Source organism: Neophocaena asiaeorientalis, unplaced genomic scaffold (assembly GCF_003031525.2).
Source record: "Neophocaena asiaeorientalis asiaeorientalis breed wild unplaced genomic scaffold, Neophocaena_asiaeorientalis_V1.1 scaffold140, whole genome shotgun sequence".
Taxonomy (NCBI): domain Eukaryota; kingdom Metazoa; phylum Chordata; class Mammalia; order Artiodactyla; family Phocoenidae; genus Neophocaena; species Neophocaena asiaeorientalis.
The window spans coordinates 1442709-1459845 of NW_020173729.1; the positions used below are offsets into that span (position 1 = coordinate 1442709).

A 17137-nucleotide genomic window follows, 5' to 3' on the forward strand; every position below is an offset into this window, starting at 1 on the left:
ACTTTCCTTAGTATTAGGAAAGGGAGGAAAATTTGCTACAAACTTTTGAACATTCTGATTGTATCAAAAAGCCTTTCCTTACTCCATATCTCCCATTTCTCTACTGTACATACTTGACATTTATTGTAAGCATTGTTAACATACTTCTTAATGTACTTTTAAAAGAGAACTAGAGGGAAAGGAGCTCAAAGGAATGACTCTCTAAAGGGGGAATTTCAGGTGTACTGTGTCAGCTAGATATGATGGGCATTGGGAACGGGCTGTTGGTGAAATTCCTCAATAATTACCTTGTAGACAATTTCCTTCTCTATTTTCTGCTTCTCTGCATCTATAAGGAAAAGGTCAATCCTAAAAGTGGAATGGGAATAGGTAGGATGATTTTCAGGAGATTTTGATTCTATTTCACTACCTCTTCACAGAATTGTTTGTCATACCCATACCTATATTATACTATTTCTATAATTACTGTGCCGCAAAGCATAAACTTACTCACTCACTACTCACTCATTTAGTCTCTTATTCCATTCATTCATTCATTGATCCAATATATTTTGATCCTTGAGTTTTTTTTTAATATAGAACATTAAAAATTTTTTTAAAAATTTTATTTTTGGCTGCATTGGGTCTTCGTTGTTGCACGTGGGCTGTCTCTAGTTGCGGCGAGCAGGTCTTCATTGTGGTGTGCAGGCTTCTCATTGCGGTGTCTTCTCTTGTTGCGGAGCACGGAATCTAGATGCACGGGCTTCAGTAGTTGTGGCACACGGACTCAGTAGTTGTGTCTCGCAGAGTGGAGGCTCTAGAGTGGCCCTAGAGTGGAGGCTCAGTAGTTGTGGCACACAGGCTTAGTTGCTTCGTGGCATGTGGGATCTTCTTGGATCAGGGATCGAACCCGTGTCCCCTGCATTGGCAGGCGGATTCTTAACCACTGTGCCACCAGGGAAGTCCTGATCACTCGGTTTTTAAAAACTTCCAGCACCTGGTGAAGTGGTATCGACAATGTACTCCACAGAGTCCAGAGATGAATCCAGCTTCTACCTCTGCTCTTGAATCTGTAATTGATGATGATTCATTTCCATGCAAATTTTAAAAATACTATATTAAATTTTAAGAATATACAAATAGTGCATGCTTTCCGCAACCCTTGAAACCATGTTAAAAGGTTTGAAGGAAACAATAATAATCTTCTCTAACCCCCTTTCTGCCTATTTCATGTTGGTAACCAATGTGTCTATATCTTTTACAACTATTGCAATGATTATGGAAATATATGAATATATATATGTAGGTGTTGGTATTTTTACAAAACTGGGACTGTACCAGTCAAAATACTCTTCTTACTTGGTAAGAAGTAGGTACCTCATGGTCTTCCCTTAGGTCAAAAGATATAGATTTAACTTATTCCCTTAACAGCTGTACAGTATTCCATACTGTGTATATAACTTATTTATTCAACCAATTCCCTATTAAGAATTATTGATGGTCCTTCTCATATTTCCACTTTTTATGCCACTACAAATAATGCTGAAATAAGTATGTATATACAAATATCTTTCCACACTGGTGCTTCCTCCCCCTATGGGGTTGAGTTCTAAATGTGGAAATAGAGGATCACAGTGTATGAGTATTTTCTTTTTAAATTTTTTTCTTTGGCTGCGCCGCACAGCTTGTGGGATTTTAGTTCCCCAAACAGGTATCGAACCCGGAACCCCAGCAGTGAGAGCTTTGAGTCCTAACCACTGGATCGCCAGGCAATATCCTAAGTATTTTAAAGTTTAATAGCCATTGCCAGAACACTACCTTGCAAAAGGCAGTTCACTTTCCAAATAGCAATACATGAATGTTTCCTCTTCACATCCTAGCCAGCATTGGATGCTGTCATCCTTTTAGAGTGTGTGTTTGTGCGAGTTAGGTTAAAATGGTACAGTTTTTACATTTACCTTACTAGTAGTAAGGTTGAGTAACTTTCTTTTTTAATGCTGTTGACCACTTGGATTCCCTTGCCTCCCCATTCCTCACAATTGGACCTCAGATACAGAAGGTTGAGTTAATCAAAGTCCATGGTTTTTAATGCATTAATTTGGGCCATGGAAGGTCTCTCTCTTATTTATTTATTCTTTCCTTGGATCTTGTCCATTGCCTCCCCAAAAGGAAGTCAATCTAATATGTTTAATGTGTATTTCTTTGTTTATATGTGTTTCTTTAAATGTAATTTTTGTGCAAGTATTTTAAATTTGCATAAGTGGTATCGTGTTAAAAATCTCATTCTAGGGCTTCCCTGGTGGCGCAGTGGTTGAGAGTCCGCCTGCCGATGCAGGGGACACGGGACAGCACTGTATTTTTAAGAGCCACTTAATATTGCTATTTGTTCATCTAATTCTTTGCTTCTGTCTGCTGCATGGAGTACTACAGTGTTCATATCTGCCATGGTTTTAATTTTTTATTTTTATTTATTTATTTATTTTACCTGTCTCTTCTTCTAGCGGTAAATAGCCTTGTTACCTCTATTTTTATGCTACCACAAACAACATCACTGTTAGCATCCTGGTACAAGTCCCCTTTATGGACCCCAGAGAGAATTGCTTAGGGGTGTTAAGTCAGGATTTGAATTGGTGGCTCATAGTGTATACATACACTTAATATGGCTAAGTACTGCCAGTCAGCTCTCACAGAACAATAAATCGTCCCACCAGAGATACAGGAGGGTTTTTGAATCTCCACCTTCTTGTCATTTCTTGACACTAGCAGCTTCCTAACTTTTGCCATTCCATCAGGTATAAAATGATTGTTAATTTAACTTGCATTTCTCTAATTATTAATGAGTTTTGCATTTCCTTAATGTTTTTCATCTTTTGGTTTTTTAGTTTCTGCCCATTTGTTTCCTTTACCCATCTTCTTATTTGGGTTCCTGTCTTGTTCTTGTTGATTTCCAGAACGGTATACACATCTTCCTTGCCCTGTTCAGGCTCTAACACTCCATGACAGGTCACCTCTCCATATGTGATCAGGCTCTGAGTCCCTCTGCAGGGCAGCCCTCTTCTGCAGACACTTTTGTCACCTTGCTTGGGTTCTGTAGGCCTCCTATGAGCCTCAGCATTTACCTTCTCATTCTGCGCAGATGCCTATGGCTTTAGGACTGAATTGTTTAGAAGGGGAAAGAAGGAAAGGAAGAAGAATAGGAGGAAGAAAAATAAGAGCAACTGGTTTATGATTAACTTTTCGAATATTCTGATAAATGCACTCATTTAAACCATAATTTTTCTGTCAAGAACTACTTTTGCTTTGTTCCACAAATATTGACATGTACTGTTTCCCTTATCTTTTATTTTAAATATAGCAATACATTTTTATGTTTCCAAATGTATAGGATTTTTTTAAAATTTGTATTTTATTACAACATGGTAGAAGTATGATATGATCCCTGGGAATTTATTGAGGCTTCCTACATGGCCAGTGATTGGTCTGTTTTGGTAGCTGTGCCATGTGTGCTTATAAAGAATGTGTTCTTTCTTGGTTGGGTATAAAGCACTATAAATAGCTAATGCTCAAGCATATTATTCGTATGGTTCAGATTGTCTGTACCTCTGATTATTTTTGTTTACTTGATTCTGGAAAAGATATGCTACATTCTTCAAGTATAATTTTTGTTTTTGTTTTTAACTTTATTTTTGGCTGCACTGGGTCTTCATAGCTGTGCGTGGGCTTCCTCTAGTTGCGGCGAGCAGGGGCTACTCTTCGTTGAGGTGCTCGGGCTTCTTATTGCAGTGGCTTCTCTTGTTTTGGAGCATGAGCTCTAGGCGCTCGGGTTACAGTGGTTGCAGCATGTGAGCTCAGTAGTTGCAGCTCACAGGCTCTAGAGCATGGGCTCAGTAGTTGTGGCACACAGGCTTAGTTGCTCCGCAGCATGTGGGATCTTCCCAGACTAGGGCTCAAACCCATATCCCCTGCATTGGCAGGTAGATTCTTAACAACTGGACCACCAGGGAACTCCTCCAAGTATAATTTTTGATTCATCCATTTGTCTGTGCTGTTCTATCAGTTTTTGTTTTATAGATTACTGGAGCATATGTGCTCACGATGATTTTGCTATCCTGTTCTTTTAAGCACTATAAAACATTCTCTTATTTGCCCTTTATAAAATATTGCCTTAAATTCTGTTTTCAGAAATTATGATCACTAATGCAATTTTTGGGGGGTTCATTGTTGCATGATATATCTTTTTTTTTTTTTTTTTTGGAACCAGGGAAGCCCGCATGATATATCTTTTATTTGGTTTCTTTTACTTGGTCCTAATTTTTTAGACAACCACCAAATTTGACCAACGTGTTTGATTTCTCTTAGTTGCATATTTCTTGAAGCCTCCTCCTGGATTTTTCTCCTAATTTGAGTGTTTCCACAAGAGAGTTTTAAAAAATTGGATCTTTGTGTGGCAAACTTTGACACCACGTGTGCCTGATAACACTTTTAGTATGCCCTCATATTTGAATGACAATTTGGCTGGATATAAACTTCTAGGTTCAAAGTTCCTTCATTAAATTCTTTAAAATTATCTCCTTGCATCCTCTGTTACTGTTGAAAAGTCTAACAAAAATGTGATTCTTATTCCTTTGTAGGTGATCTGTTCTTTCTCTCAGGAAACCTTAAAATTTTTCTCATTTGCTTTAATGTTCTTAAATTTCACTATAATGTGCTTAGGTATATTGTTTTACCTTATCTCTCTTATTTGGCACTCCATGAATTTTTAAATCTAAGTCTTTCATCTGTCAATTTTACCATTATTTATTTAAACATTTTCCTCTCTTTATTTTCTTTTGATTTCTTTTTTTGTTTTTTTTTTGTTTTTACTTTTCTTCTTTTTCTACTCTTTCTCCTGTGACTCTTAACAGAACGTTGGCAATTCTAATTCTATCCTTCATTTCTTTGCATGATGGTTAATTTTATGTGTCAACTTGACCAAGATATGGTGCCCTGATGCTTGATCAAACATCAGTCTAGATGTTGCATGTTAGATGTGATTAAGGTAACAAGAAGGCTTTGAGTAAAGCAGATTACTCTCCATAATGAGTGAGCCTCATCCAAGCAGTTGAAGCCCTTAAAAGAAAAGACTGAAGTCCCCTGAAGAGGAGGAATTCTACCTCTAGATTGCCTTCAGACCTGAGCTGCAACATCAGCTCTTCCCTGGGCCTCCAACCTGACAGCCTGCCCTGAAGATTTTGGACTTGCCAGACCCCACAGTTGTGTTAGCCAAATCTTTCTCTCTTTATACAGACAGACAGACACACACACACACACACACACACACACACACACATCCCTATTGGTACTGCCTTTCTTGCCACCTTCTCAGAGAGTTTCTCAATCTGATTTTCCAACTCACTCAATTTGTTCTCAGCTTTATCCATCCTATTTATCTCATCTATTGTGTTGTTCATTTCAGCTATTATGTTTGTCATGTCTAATATTACTATTTGGTTGTTTTTACTTTATAATTTCTTGACCTGTTGTTGTAAAGGTACCTTTTAGTAAAGGCAATGTTATAAGTTTTACATTAAACTGAAAGTGATCAGGAAAAACATGGCCTTGCCCTAAGTTTCAGTTAATGGCAAATGAAGAATTAACTCCACAGAATACATTTAAAGGAACAACAGAGGACAAAAATAACAGTAGGTTAATGATTACACTGTATGAGTTGAATGTTCAATGTAAATTTTATACCTGTCAAAGTAGCAATTTGTAAATATTGTTTGTAGTTTACTCAGTTGGCTTTCTAATGGTATGATTTTTGAAAATTGATAATTTTTGATAATTTGGTACATGTCCTCCTTCGCTTTAGCAGATCTTATTTTGTGTACTGTAATAGGATTTTATAATGTTCTTTCATATAAGTCCTATAAAAGTCCTTCATGTAATTTTTTCTTGTAAAGTTTACTCCTAGGTCAGGAAGGAAAATAGATTTCCTGCCCATTATGAGTGGCATATTTTCCCTATTTCTATTTGAAATGATTATTACTAATATAGATAAAAGCCTTTGATATGTTTATATCTTTAAAAATTATATACCACCTTACTGAATTTACTTATTAAGTCCAATAGTTTTCTTTACTAGAGTTCTTGGATTTTCTGGACACAGTTGAATATTATATTGTTTTCTAGGAAACAATGTATTTCTTTTAGGTTTTCAACTTATTGCCACTGAGTTACAAAGTAGTGTTTAGAATTATTTTCATCTTTTCTATATCTATGCATTCTGTATGTTTCTCCTTTCTAATATTTTACTTTCTCTCTTTCCTCCTTAACCAGGCTTACCTGGGGCATCTATTTTATCTTTCCAGAGAACTAATGGTTCTTTTCCCTATACATTTTACCATTTATTTTTTATGTATAAGTAATGAAAATATATGGTATCTTTATTAAATCTACACCCCTAATTTCTCTTTTTCTTTATGTAAATATGCTTTTCTTTGGTCCTTTGTTTTAAATCATAAAAGCATCAAAGGCTATAAATATTCCTCTGTGACTTGTCCAATACACTTTAATAAGAAGTGTCCTTTTACTATGTTTTATATGTTTATACTTTTACTATTGGTTTCCATTTCTTCTTTGAGCTGAAGTTATTTAAGAGATTTTTTTTTACCTTTTACACTTATATGTATATATTATACATATGTACATTTAAAAAAATTAAATATAACAAGAGTCTTCTATTGAAAAGCAGCAGCCCACTTCTGTACCTCCATCTATCCTATTTCCCAGAGGGAACTACTTTTAACCCCTTTAGCTGTTGCTTCTTGTAGTTAATTCCATTTTTAAAAATAATTTGCTTATATTGCTATATCGTGAGTTATTTATTTTAGACATTATCTGTTGACTTCCTATTATATGACAGATGAAGGTTTATCTTTTTCCCAACTCCCCCTTCCATCTTCCCAGTATTGTTATATCAATATTTTTAGCTAAATCTATAATCAGCATTTACTTCACTATGACACTAAATAGTGTTTACAAAATGCCAAGTATTATACTCTTGTGACCTTTCCTTTCTTGTAGTGCATGTTATTTTTCCTAGAGTTAATACTTTCCTTGTGTTTCATATGTATAATTTTCAACATTCACTTATTAATTTTTTCCCCAAATACTGCATCGGAGGATCTTCTAATCTATAAAAATCTCCCATTCTTTCTCATCCAAAGTCCTTAATTCTCTTGTGTCGGTCTGGACTGTTTGCTCTGTCAGCCTGGGCACAGCTATAATCCTGTGACTTTTCTTCTCCAATCTCCTGGTTAGCTTGCACTGTTTCATGAATCTCTTGTCTTCCTCTCTTGCTTTACTTTCTGATTTTGCTGGGTTATATCCTCTAATAGATTCCTAAGAAATGGTGTCTTGGAGAGAAACAATTTTTTGAATACTTGCATAAATGACAAGTATTTTTTACATCTTTATTGGAGTATAATTGCTTTACAATGCTGTGTTACTTTCTGCTTACGCAGTGGTAAGTGGGAGTGTTTTCTTGATTTCAGTTTCTGATTTTTCATCATTAGTGTATAGGAATGCCAGAGATTTCTGTGCATTAATTTTGTATCCTGCTACTTTACCAAATTCATTGATTAGCTCTAGTAGTTTTCTGGTAGCATCTTTAGGATTCTCTATGTGGAGTATCATGTCATCTGCAAACAGTGACAGCTTTACTTCTTCTTTTCTGATTTGGATTCCTTTTATTTCCTTTTCTTCTCTGATTGCTGTGGCTAAAACTTCCGAAACTATGCTGAATAAGAGCGGTGAGATTGGGCAACCTTGTCTTGTTCCTGATCTTTGTGGAAGTGCTTTCAGTTTTTCACCATTGAAGACAATGTTGGCTGTGGGTTTGTCATACATGGCCTTTATTATGTAGAGGAAAGTTCCCTCTATGCCTACTTTCTGCAGGGTTTTTATCATAAATGCATGTTGAATTTTGTTGAAAGCTAATTTTTTTTTAAACTTCAGGCTCAATTGATAGTTGAATTTAGACTTTATTTTCACACAGGGATTTGAAGGCATTACTCCATTGTCTTCTAATAACTTTTTTCTCTTAATAAAATTAATTTATGTACATTAGTTTTGTATATATCTCCTTCCTAATACTGTGTATTTTCACTTTCTCTTCCTCCTTTAACCAGTCTTGCCTGGAGTATCTGTTTCCTTTTTTGAAAGAACTAGTGGTTCTTTTCAATATATTTTACTAATTTTTAGTTTGTATATAATGAAAATATGTGGTAACTTTATTAAATCGACACCTCTTCTCTCTCTCTCTCTTTTTTTTTTCTGGTAGTAACTTTATAAAGTACAGAATAGTAGAAAGAATACAATTAAAACAATCAGTATTTCTACCACTTTGAGATAACCAGTGTTAACATGTAGGTATATCTTCCTATGATTATTTTCCAAGAATATTTTAACATAATTGTGATAGCATATTTTTTCTTCATCCTGCTTCTGTCATTTAACTCTATCATTAGTACTTTCTCTTAGTAAATATTTTTGAAAACTTTATTTATAATGAATGTATAGCCAATCACATGTAATTTACTTTAACTATTTTTTTGACATTTGCATTGTTCTTATTTCTTCATGTTATGAATAATGTTGTATAGAATATCTTTGTGCTTGAGTCTTTATCTAAATATTTTATTATTTCCTTATAATGCATTCTTAGAAAAGTTGAACTAATCTCTACTATCACCTGGTGTTTATAACATTGTCTACTTAACTGTACCCTTGTTAGCCTTAAGCCGTCACTTTTGTTGTCATATTTTATTTTCTGGATTATTTTAATAATGCATATTTATGGTGAAAACTATTCTACTTATGTAAGAATTAAGTCTACAGTTTGTCAGTGTAGAGTAGATCTGGTATGCTACTGTAGAACACCATCTTAAAGCATAACTTCTTAATTCTAATACTGTTGATTTCTGTAAAGGAAAACTCCCAGACTAAGATTTCCCAGATGGAGCATGGCAAAACATTCAAGCAGCTAGAGAAAGACAACAAGCAAGAAACATTAATGAAAATTCAGCAAAATTTGAAGGTTGCTACAACTCAAAGATTAGAGGAGAAAATTCATAAACTTCAGAAACAGCTCAGTGACTTTAAATTGTCAAATAAAACTATGAAAACTCAACTGACAAGAGTAAATGTCCTTAAAGTAAGTAAAAAAATGAGACTTTCAAAAATTCACTTAAGCTTTGGTCTGTTTCTATTTTTGCTGCATGTTTCTCCTTGAACTTGAAAAATTAACATTAAAATTAGTTTACATACATATTAAAGAATATATATAATATTAAAGCATATAGAATAATAAAATTAGGTGCTACAAATCTACCACTCATGTTAAGAATCAGAGTATTATCAATCCCACTGAAGCCCACAGGTATCCTCCTCAAAGATAACCAGTATTCTAAATGTTAGGTATCTAGATCCCTTGCTTTTTGTTTCAGTCATACTTTTGTCTTTCTTATTGGGTTAATGGTTAAAAGTTTTAGTGATTTTTGGGGGGATGCTCTTTGGATCTTCTCTATATCAAGCTCCAGTTGTAGTATTTCAAACATACATTTTATGCCTGAAACCAAATATACACTAGATACTTACTGATCAACTTTTTTTTTGCCAGTTGATTATCAAGAATATTTCTCTTATTGCAGCCAGTTATTTTCTCTATTTCTGTGTTTGATTAGCACAGACTACAAGACTTTTGAGGACATGGAACATGTGTTAAACCTCTTTAAATCCCAAGTGCCTAGTTTATAAAAGTGCTCAGTAACTGTTGGTTATTGATGAGCATGATGGTGGAGAAATGTCCTCTTAATTCATAAGTTGTGGAATTTTCTTTCTTTTCCATTATCTAGCTCTTCCAAAAAAAAGAAAGAAAAAAAAGAAAAAGAAGAAGAAAAAGCATGAGTTATTATGTATCACGCCTGTTATTTAGAGGAATTTTAATCACAGTCATCTCCCTTTCCCCCAACCTTATACCCTCACAGGACAAAACAATTGAGAAGCTCAGGCAGTCTTTAACAAAAGTTGAAGCAATGAAAGGGAAGGCAGTTATGGAAACAGACTTGGAAACTACAGTAGACTCTGCTGAGCAAGATGCAAGGTGGGACAAAGAGAGGGCCCATCAAATGTTAGAAACTGTCACTCCTGAGCTCTGCACAGCAAAGAGCACACCTGAAGAAATACTGGGACAACAAGAAGAGGTTTGTTTTTTTTTTAATTACTATATTAAGATTATTTAAGTTGAAGTGATAAACACCCCCCTCAATTTAGACTCTACCTTAGACAAAAGAGAATTGATAGGCTTGTGGAATCAAAGGCAGTTAAACAACCAGAGCTCTGAGAAGGCAGGGATGCACCTGGGACATGGATTAGCACCTGGAATCTTCAATATAAGGCCTTTCTCACATTCTTCTTGGCAGCTCTCTGTCAACTTGTCTGTCTGGCTGACAGCCACAGAATTTTACAGTTAGATTTTCTGTGACAGGAGAGAGAATCCCAAGAAAGGGTCTTACAAGCCTAGCTTAGGTCAAATGCCTATCCTTAGTGAATTCACAGTGGCAAGGGATGGGATATATGATTATCATAGCTTAGGTTTGTGTACACGTCCTCTGACTAACCAAAGACAAGCAGGGTAGGGATGAGAGAAAATGAAAGTTAAGGGGAAACCATTTTTGTGGGGCTGGATCACTTTTTTGGACAACAGGGTAGTGCTTCTAAACTTGCTTAGATTCTCACTAGATTTATAAAGCAGATATTTTAAGAGAATTTTCTAAAGCCTAAATGATAATTTGGGGCTATTGTGGGATTACATGTCACACCTCCATACATGTTTCTTAAGAAACATGAAACTTTTTTGGGGGGGTGGTACACGGGCCTCTCACTGTTGCGGCCTCTCCCGTTGCGGAGCACAGGCTCCGGACGCGCAGGCTCAGCGGCCATGGCTCACGGGACCAGCCGCTCCGCGGCATGTGGGATCTTCCCGGACTGGGGCACGAACCCGTGTCCCCTGCATCAGCAGGAGGACTCTCAACCACTGCGCCACCAGGGAAGCCCAAGAAACATGAAACTTTAACGAATTTCCTTAAGAGATTCTTAAAACCAAAAGTCATTTTATTACCATTTTCTTTTTTTCTCTTTTTTAACTTCTGCATATTCTTTTTCTTGTTTTTATTCTCTGTGTCCCTCCCTTATTATATTTTCATTCTGATCTCTTCTTTGGGCATTCTGTAGTTTACTCTTCATTTCTGAGATGTCTTGTTCTTGCTTGTGTTTAATCATCACATCTTTCTTATCCATTAGGCATCTAGGTATTTTTTTTGTCCATTTCTATTCCAAATTATTGCTTTTTTTTTTTTTTTGGCTGCTGCAGCATGCTGGATCTTAGTTCCCCGACCAGGGATCGAACCCCTGTTTCCTGCAGTGGAAGTGCAGAGTCTTAACCACTAGACAGCCAGGGAAGTCCCTCCAAATTATTGCATTTCTGATTCAAAAGGTGTTTTTTCCCCATGTCTGCAAATCCTTGTTTAATTGATATTTAATTCATATCAGGTGTTGTCAAACATGTTGCCTCTGCTTCATGGCAGTTTTTCTGGGGGTAGTATTTTCACCACCTGAACAGTTTGGATGATACTGCTTTTCTGTTTTCTTCTTATAACAATTTAAAATGGATATTTGCCATTTATCTATTCACTTTAAAATCCCTTTGATTGCCCTGCCCACTCAATTTCAGGTGTTTCTACCTCAGGGTACTTAGGGGGCAGGGTATACTTACTAGGCTTCTTAACTCAGTACCACCCTCTTCTGTTGACATGGTGAGTGCAGTTGCTAGAGTTTACTTAGGAAGTAAAGCCTTTTATTTTGGGGTGGGGGTTTATGTGATGTCTGTTTTTGCAATACTCTCTTGTTTATATAGGTCCCTTAATTTCCAGTGCTTGCTTTTTTTCTTTTCTCTTGGCACGAAGCCTCTAGGGAACACCTCACCCTTCCAAGTAGCTCCCTCTCTGCTCAGAAACCTTGCCCTCTAGATCGGCCATTTCTGCTCTCAAATGCTTCTAAGCCCCTTTCTTTTCCTTCCCCAGTTGCCAGTATTCTGATTCATCAGGTCTCAGACTTGTTCTTCGTATTTCCCCCTTTATGAACTGTCCCTTTTCCAGGACACCAGAGGAAACTAACTGCATACTCCAGCGCGGGCTCTGGAGCTGCCTCTGTTGGTTTAGAATATTTATTTCCCCACTTATATGAAAACTGAAGTCTGTGGTATTCTTTACTTACGCTTTAGGCATGATTTATGGAGAGTTTTATCTGCTCTCCTTGTTGATCACTATAGTTTTTAGAGAATGGGTGGAGAGATATGTATTTAGGGGACAGCTATTACCTACAGCAAATCAGAAGTCCAAAAAATAATTACCTCATGGATGAAAAACAAGCAGCAATAAAATTAGGTTTAGTCTATAAGATTGTAAAAATAAAAACAAATCTTAAAATGAAAAGGTAATTTTAGATTTCTTGTAATTTTTTTTGCTTAAAAATACATTTGAACGTAGAATAATGTACACTTCATAAAGAAATGTTTAATAAAACGAAATTTCTAATAACAATTTCATTGTACATAGTTAAGTAGGTGAGCAAAACTAATGACATGTCTTGATTTTTGTGGTTCTTTGTAGCTTGTTAACTTTTGAGAAACTATTAAGATGATGTTGGGATTTAACATGAAAACAGCAGACAAGAAAATCATCAATCATCTAAGGCTTATTATACAAGTATATGAAGCCTCTGACAAATCAAAGATTGCTTCTGCGTGTGAGACTGGATAGGATAATGAATAAAGAATTTCTGCCAACCAGAACTCAGCAGACATGGGCATTTCCTCCAGCATCTTGAATATGGCTACGTTATGAATAAAACACATTTGAAACTTTTCACTTAAATCTCTTCTCTCCTTTGATATTTGGCAATTAACTTTTCTTTGTTGTAATCTTGTTTCGTACATTTACTTGTGGTCTAGTCTGGATTGTTAATTGTAATATATAGTATCTAATTATATTTATTAACTGTATTTTGAGCAGAATATTAATCAAAACTTGTTCTTAGTTGGAATATTTATATCTATAGTTAATGGCCTGTTTCTAGAATGAGTAGCTTTTTGGTTATACCCCCTTATGAATCTAGGTAAAGTTATACTCTATAATTTGAATCTATCTTATCTATTTGATTAACTGAGAGTTTGAAAATCAGATATGAAATGTTGAAGGGTAGGAAAGTCATTTAAGAATTCTTAAAAATGTGCAATAGACTATATTCTTTTAAATTTTCTTAGTATTTAATAGTGTCTGCCAGTTTTCCTAGATGTAGGCCGATATCTAAGTTAATGGACTGTTTTTAAATATATAATCTCTAATTTTTTTCATTTAGAATAGGAAACTGCTCATCTTCCAAGGTAGTTTTAGATTTATCCAAGATGTCCTCTGTAGGAACAGGTCAGAATCTGAACAGGCCAGAGTGGACACTCAGCGCCTGCTGTGGTCAATTGAAAAGGACTCCTGTGGGGCTTAGTTTTAGAGGGATCTTCAGGGTGGAAGGTGTGAAGTTACACTGGACCTTATAAAAGTAACACTTTGGAAGAAAATGGTTATCTTGAATACTCATTCAAGGAAAAGATGAGAACAACTTCTAAACTGACAGCCATAGGTCTCAAATGTGTGCCAAGGCACTCTGAAGCTCAGCATGCCATGGAGTATTTCAAATTTTAAAGGGAAACTGACATTTGACACTAGTCAGGAAAGTACTTGAACTGTTAGCTCCTACTAGTTTATAGTTTGAACACTGGCTCACTCTTCATTTCTTTTGATGATATATATATATATATATATATTTTTTTTTATTGGAGTATAATTACTTTACAATGTTGTGTTAGCTTCAGGTATTTGTTTTTCTCTTTCTGACTTACTTCACTCTGTGTGACAGACTCTAAGTCCATCCACCTCACTACAAGTAACTCAATTTCGTTTCTTTTTAGATGACATATTTTTAATGAAAACTGCCCAGGGCTTCTCAGGACTTTTGAATTTGTTGCCAAGGGGGGCCCAGCAGTTGGTGGTATCACTGCTAAGTAAGTTGACTCCAGGATCCCTGGATGCAATGTAAGAAGTTCACTTACCTTTCTTCTGAAGAATATCCTTGAGGAAATGAAGGGACACCCTGTCCAGAGCCTCCACCTGCAGCCCAACCTCTAAGAAAACCACCTTCTTGTTCAGGATTCCCCAGGGTCATGGCCCAAGGGTCAGCTGCCTGCTGCGGCCTCAGCACAAAGAGCTGGAAGGACTGCACAACTCAACGAGCCAGGCTAGCTGTCTCCCCAGTTCTCCAACTCTTTCTTTTTGAGGAATTGCAAGTACTGTCAGCTCTTGGGGTCAAGTTCTCCATGAAGGTGAACGTGCCAAGATGCGGCAGTGTCTCAAGGAGCCACTTCAAAAGCACGTTAAAGAAAAATCTTCTGCAAGTACAGAGTCCTTAGTCTTAATGCTCCTTTATGAATTGTATTAGTAGAAACTGATTGTTCAACGAGTTAACTGTAAAAGATTAGCTATGTTAACTCTGAGCAGACAAGGGAGAGGAACCCTTCCACTACCTGGAACAAATCTTTTCTAGAACTGCTTTTATCTTGTGGCCAAATCGCTGCCACTCTGTTCTTCAACGATGAGAAATGAATTTAGATTTAAGGATTTAGACAAATAGTTCTCAACCTTCAAGATGCAGCAGAATCACCTAATTAAAAAATCATTTCTCTTTCTGGGCTTATCCAGAGATTCCAGTTCAGTGAGTGTGGTGTGAGGGTAAAGTATGGACATTTTTTTTCAAAGCTCTCAAAGTGTATGAATTGATAAAATTACTTTGGAAAAGTTTGGCAGTGTTATCAGTTTCCTGCTGCTGTAACAAATTATCACAAACTTTGTGGCTGAAACAAATATTTATTATCCTACATTTCTGGAGGTCTCAGAGCTAAGTTCCTTCTGGGGAGGGGAGAATCCATTTCCTTGTCTTTTCCGTCTCCTAGAAGATGCCCACTTTCTTGGCGCATTGCCTCCTTCTTCCATCTTCAAAGCCAGGGTCAGGAAGTCCGCCCAGTCTTTTTCGTACGACTATTTCTGTTATTCTCCTCCTCCTGCTTCCCTCCTCTTTTAAGGTTCGTTGTGATTACATTAGGCCCACTTGGACAATCCAGAATAATCTCCCTATTTTAAGGTCAGCTGATTAGCAACCTTAATTCTCTTTTGCCATGTAGCCCAATATACTCACAGGTTCCAGAGAGTAGGACAAGCACACTTTTAGGGAGCCATTATCCTAGAAACCTCCCACAGTTTGCATCTAAAATTGAACACAGGCATGCCTTATGAACTAGCAGCTCCACTCCTACATATATAGGTAACAGAAATATGTATGTATATTCTACAAAAAGACATTTACAAAATTATTCATGGCAGCATTGTTCATAATTGCCCCAAACTGGAAACTAGCCAAATGACCAAAAGTAAACATGACAACCAGATCCACTAGTTTAAGCATTTAGATCTCCTTCAGGTGTGGGACAGGGAGAGGTCAACTGGAATGCTGAATTTTCTAAGGGGCCATACAAGAAACTGACCCTAGGTCCAAGACTGGGGAGACGACATATGGAGGACAGCAAGAGTTTGAGGAGAAATGGTAAATTTATGGAGCTCCATTTAGCATGTGTTCCACTCAGCACGGTGGAAAATAGCAATGGCGTGCAAGAAGACTTCAGTTCTTGTTGAACATCTGTCTCTAACCCGCCATGTAACACTTGATCAGGTCCTGGGCTGAACTCGAATTTTCTTAGAGGAAATAAGGTTTGGGTTTCTGAGTTCGACTCTAGATTCCAGGCATCCCCAACTATCCTGGCAGAAACATTTTCGCGTCAGATTAATGGAGCTTGCTGCCACATAAGTACAGGAGTCAGCAGGCAGCCACCAGGTACTTTCTTGCTCGGCGACTCTTTCCTCAGGGGCAAGACGGCTGTGTGCAGGTCTGACAAGGTGGGAACAAGCCCTCCTCCCCAGTCTACCAGACTCGGAACTTCCAACTACAGAAGTCTCCTTCCGCGAAACAAAGGCTATTAGGGCCCCTTCCCTACTCTGAACCTTTACCTGCGCTCCAACACACCCTAGCGACAAGTGCGGCTGCAGAGGCGAACTCCACCTTCCTGTGCAGCACTCCTACTCAAGCTTCCACTGAGGTCTTAGCCAAACTGGAGGAGCCACTCCCTCCAAGAACGCGCGGAACCATCTATTCCTCTTCCGTACAGCTGTTCGCAAGTTTGCGCCTGCGCTCCGCTAAACCAGGTTGCGCCTGCGCAGCCCACTGAGGCGGGAACGTGGGTAACCCTTGGCTGTAGGGCGAGTGCCGTGTGACACTGCGGACGGAAGAGGGCGAAGGAGATGCGGAGGAAATGGTGGTGACTGGCTGACGGAAATGATTGGCTGGTGGAAAAAGCCGTTCCAGATCTCGCCTTCGTGTGGGCGGGGAACCAGCTGAAGAGGGAATCAGCCCTTCGGTGGCGGGGCAGGGGGCGGAGCCGAGGGGCGGTCTCGCGGGAGACCGCTTTGGCGGGCGCTGGAGGCCAGCGCGGGCGGAGGGCGCAGGGCCTGTGCTGGAGCGTTCTGGCCCGGCTCCCGCGTGGGGAGCTTGGCGGGCGTCGGGCTGGCCGGCAGGGGGTAGAGCTGCAGAGTGTGGGGCGGCGTCCGGCGTTGTTGCTCCCCGGCTCCGTCAGGGCCCCCACCCCGAAACTGAATCGGAGCGACTGGGTGATTCCCCTGACAGTTTTGAAAGCCTTCTCAGGCGAATCTGTTGCTCGGCCAAGGTTGAAGCCCAGCCCGCGTGGTTCCCTCAGCGTCCGGGGTAACCCCAGGTTGGCCAGTGCGGGGAGGGTCGTCAGCTTTTCGAGTCTAGGCTTTGTCCGATCCCCCACTCACATCTGGGGTTAGATGCCAAGTGACCAACGAGGGCGGACACTCCTCGTAGACGTCCACTCTGGAGAAGTGAGATTGGGCGTTTGCTTGGGGAGCGGGACTGCAGGACTGGGAAGCAATCCTCTGGT

The 17137-nt window shown here is 38.2% G+C and overlaps 1 protein-coding gene across 1 annotated transcript in view; it reads left to right on the forward strand.

Moving 5' to 3' along the window:
* LOC112403409 (restin homolog) overlaps positions 1 to 12839 on the forward strand; it is a 43323-nt gene extending 30484 nt beyond the window's left edge. Inside the window, 3 exon segments of the mRNA XM_024750857.1 lie at positions 8951 to 9175; positions 10008 to 10223; positions 12690 to 12839. Coding sequence (XP_024606625.1) covers positions 8951 to 9175; positions 10008 to 10223; positions 12690 to 12839 — 591 coding nt within the window.
* The last annotated feature ends 4298 nt before the right edge of the window (positions 12840 to 17137 follow it).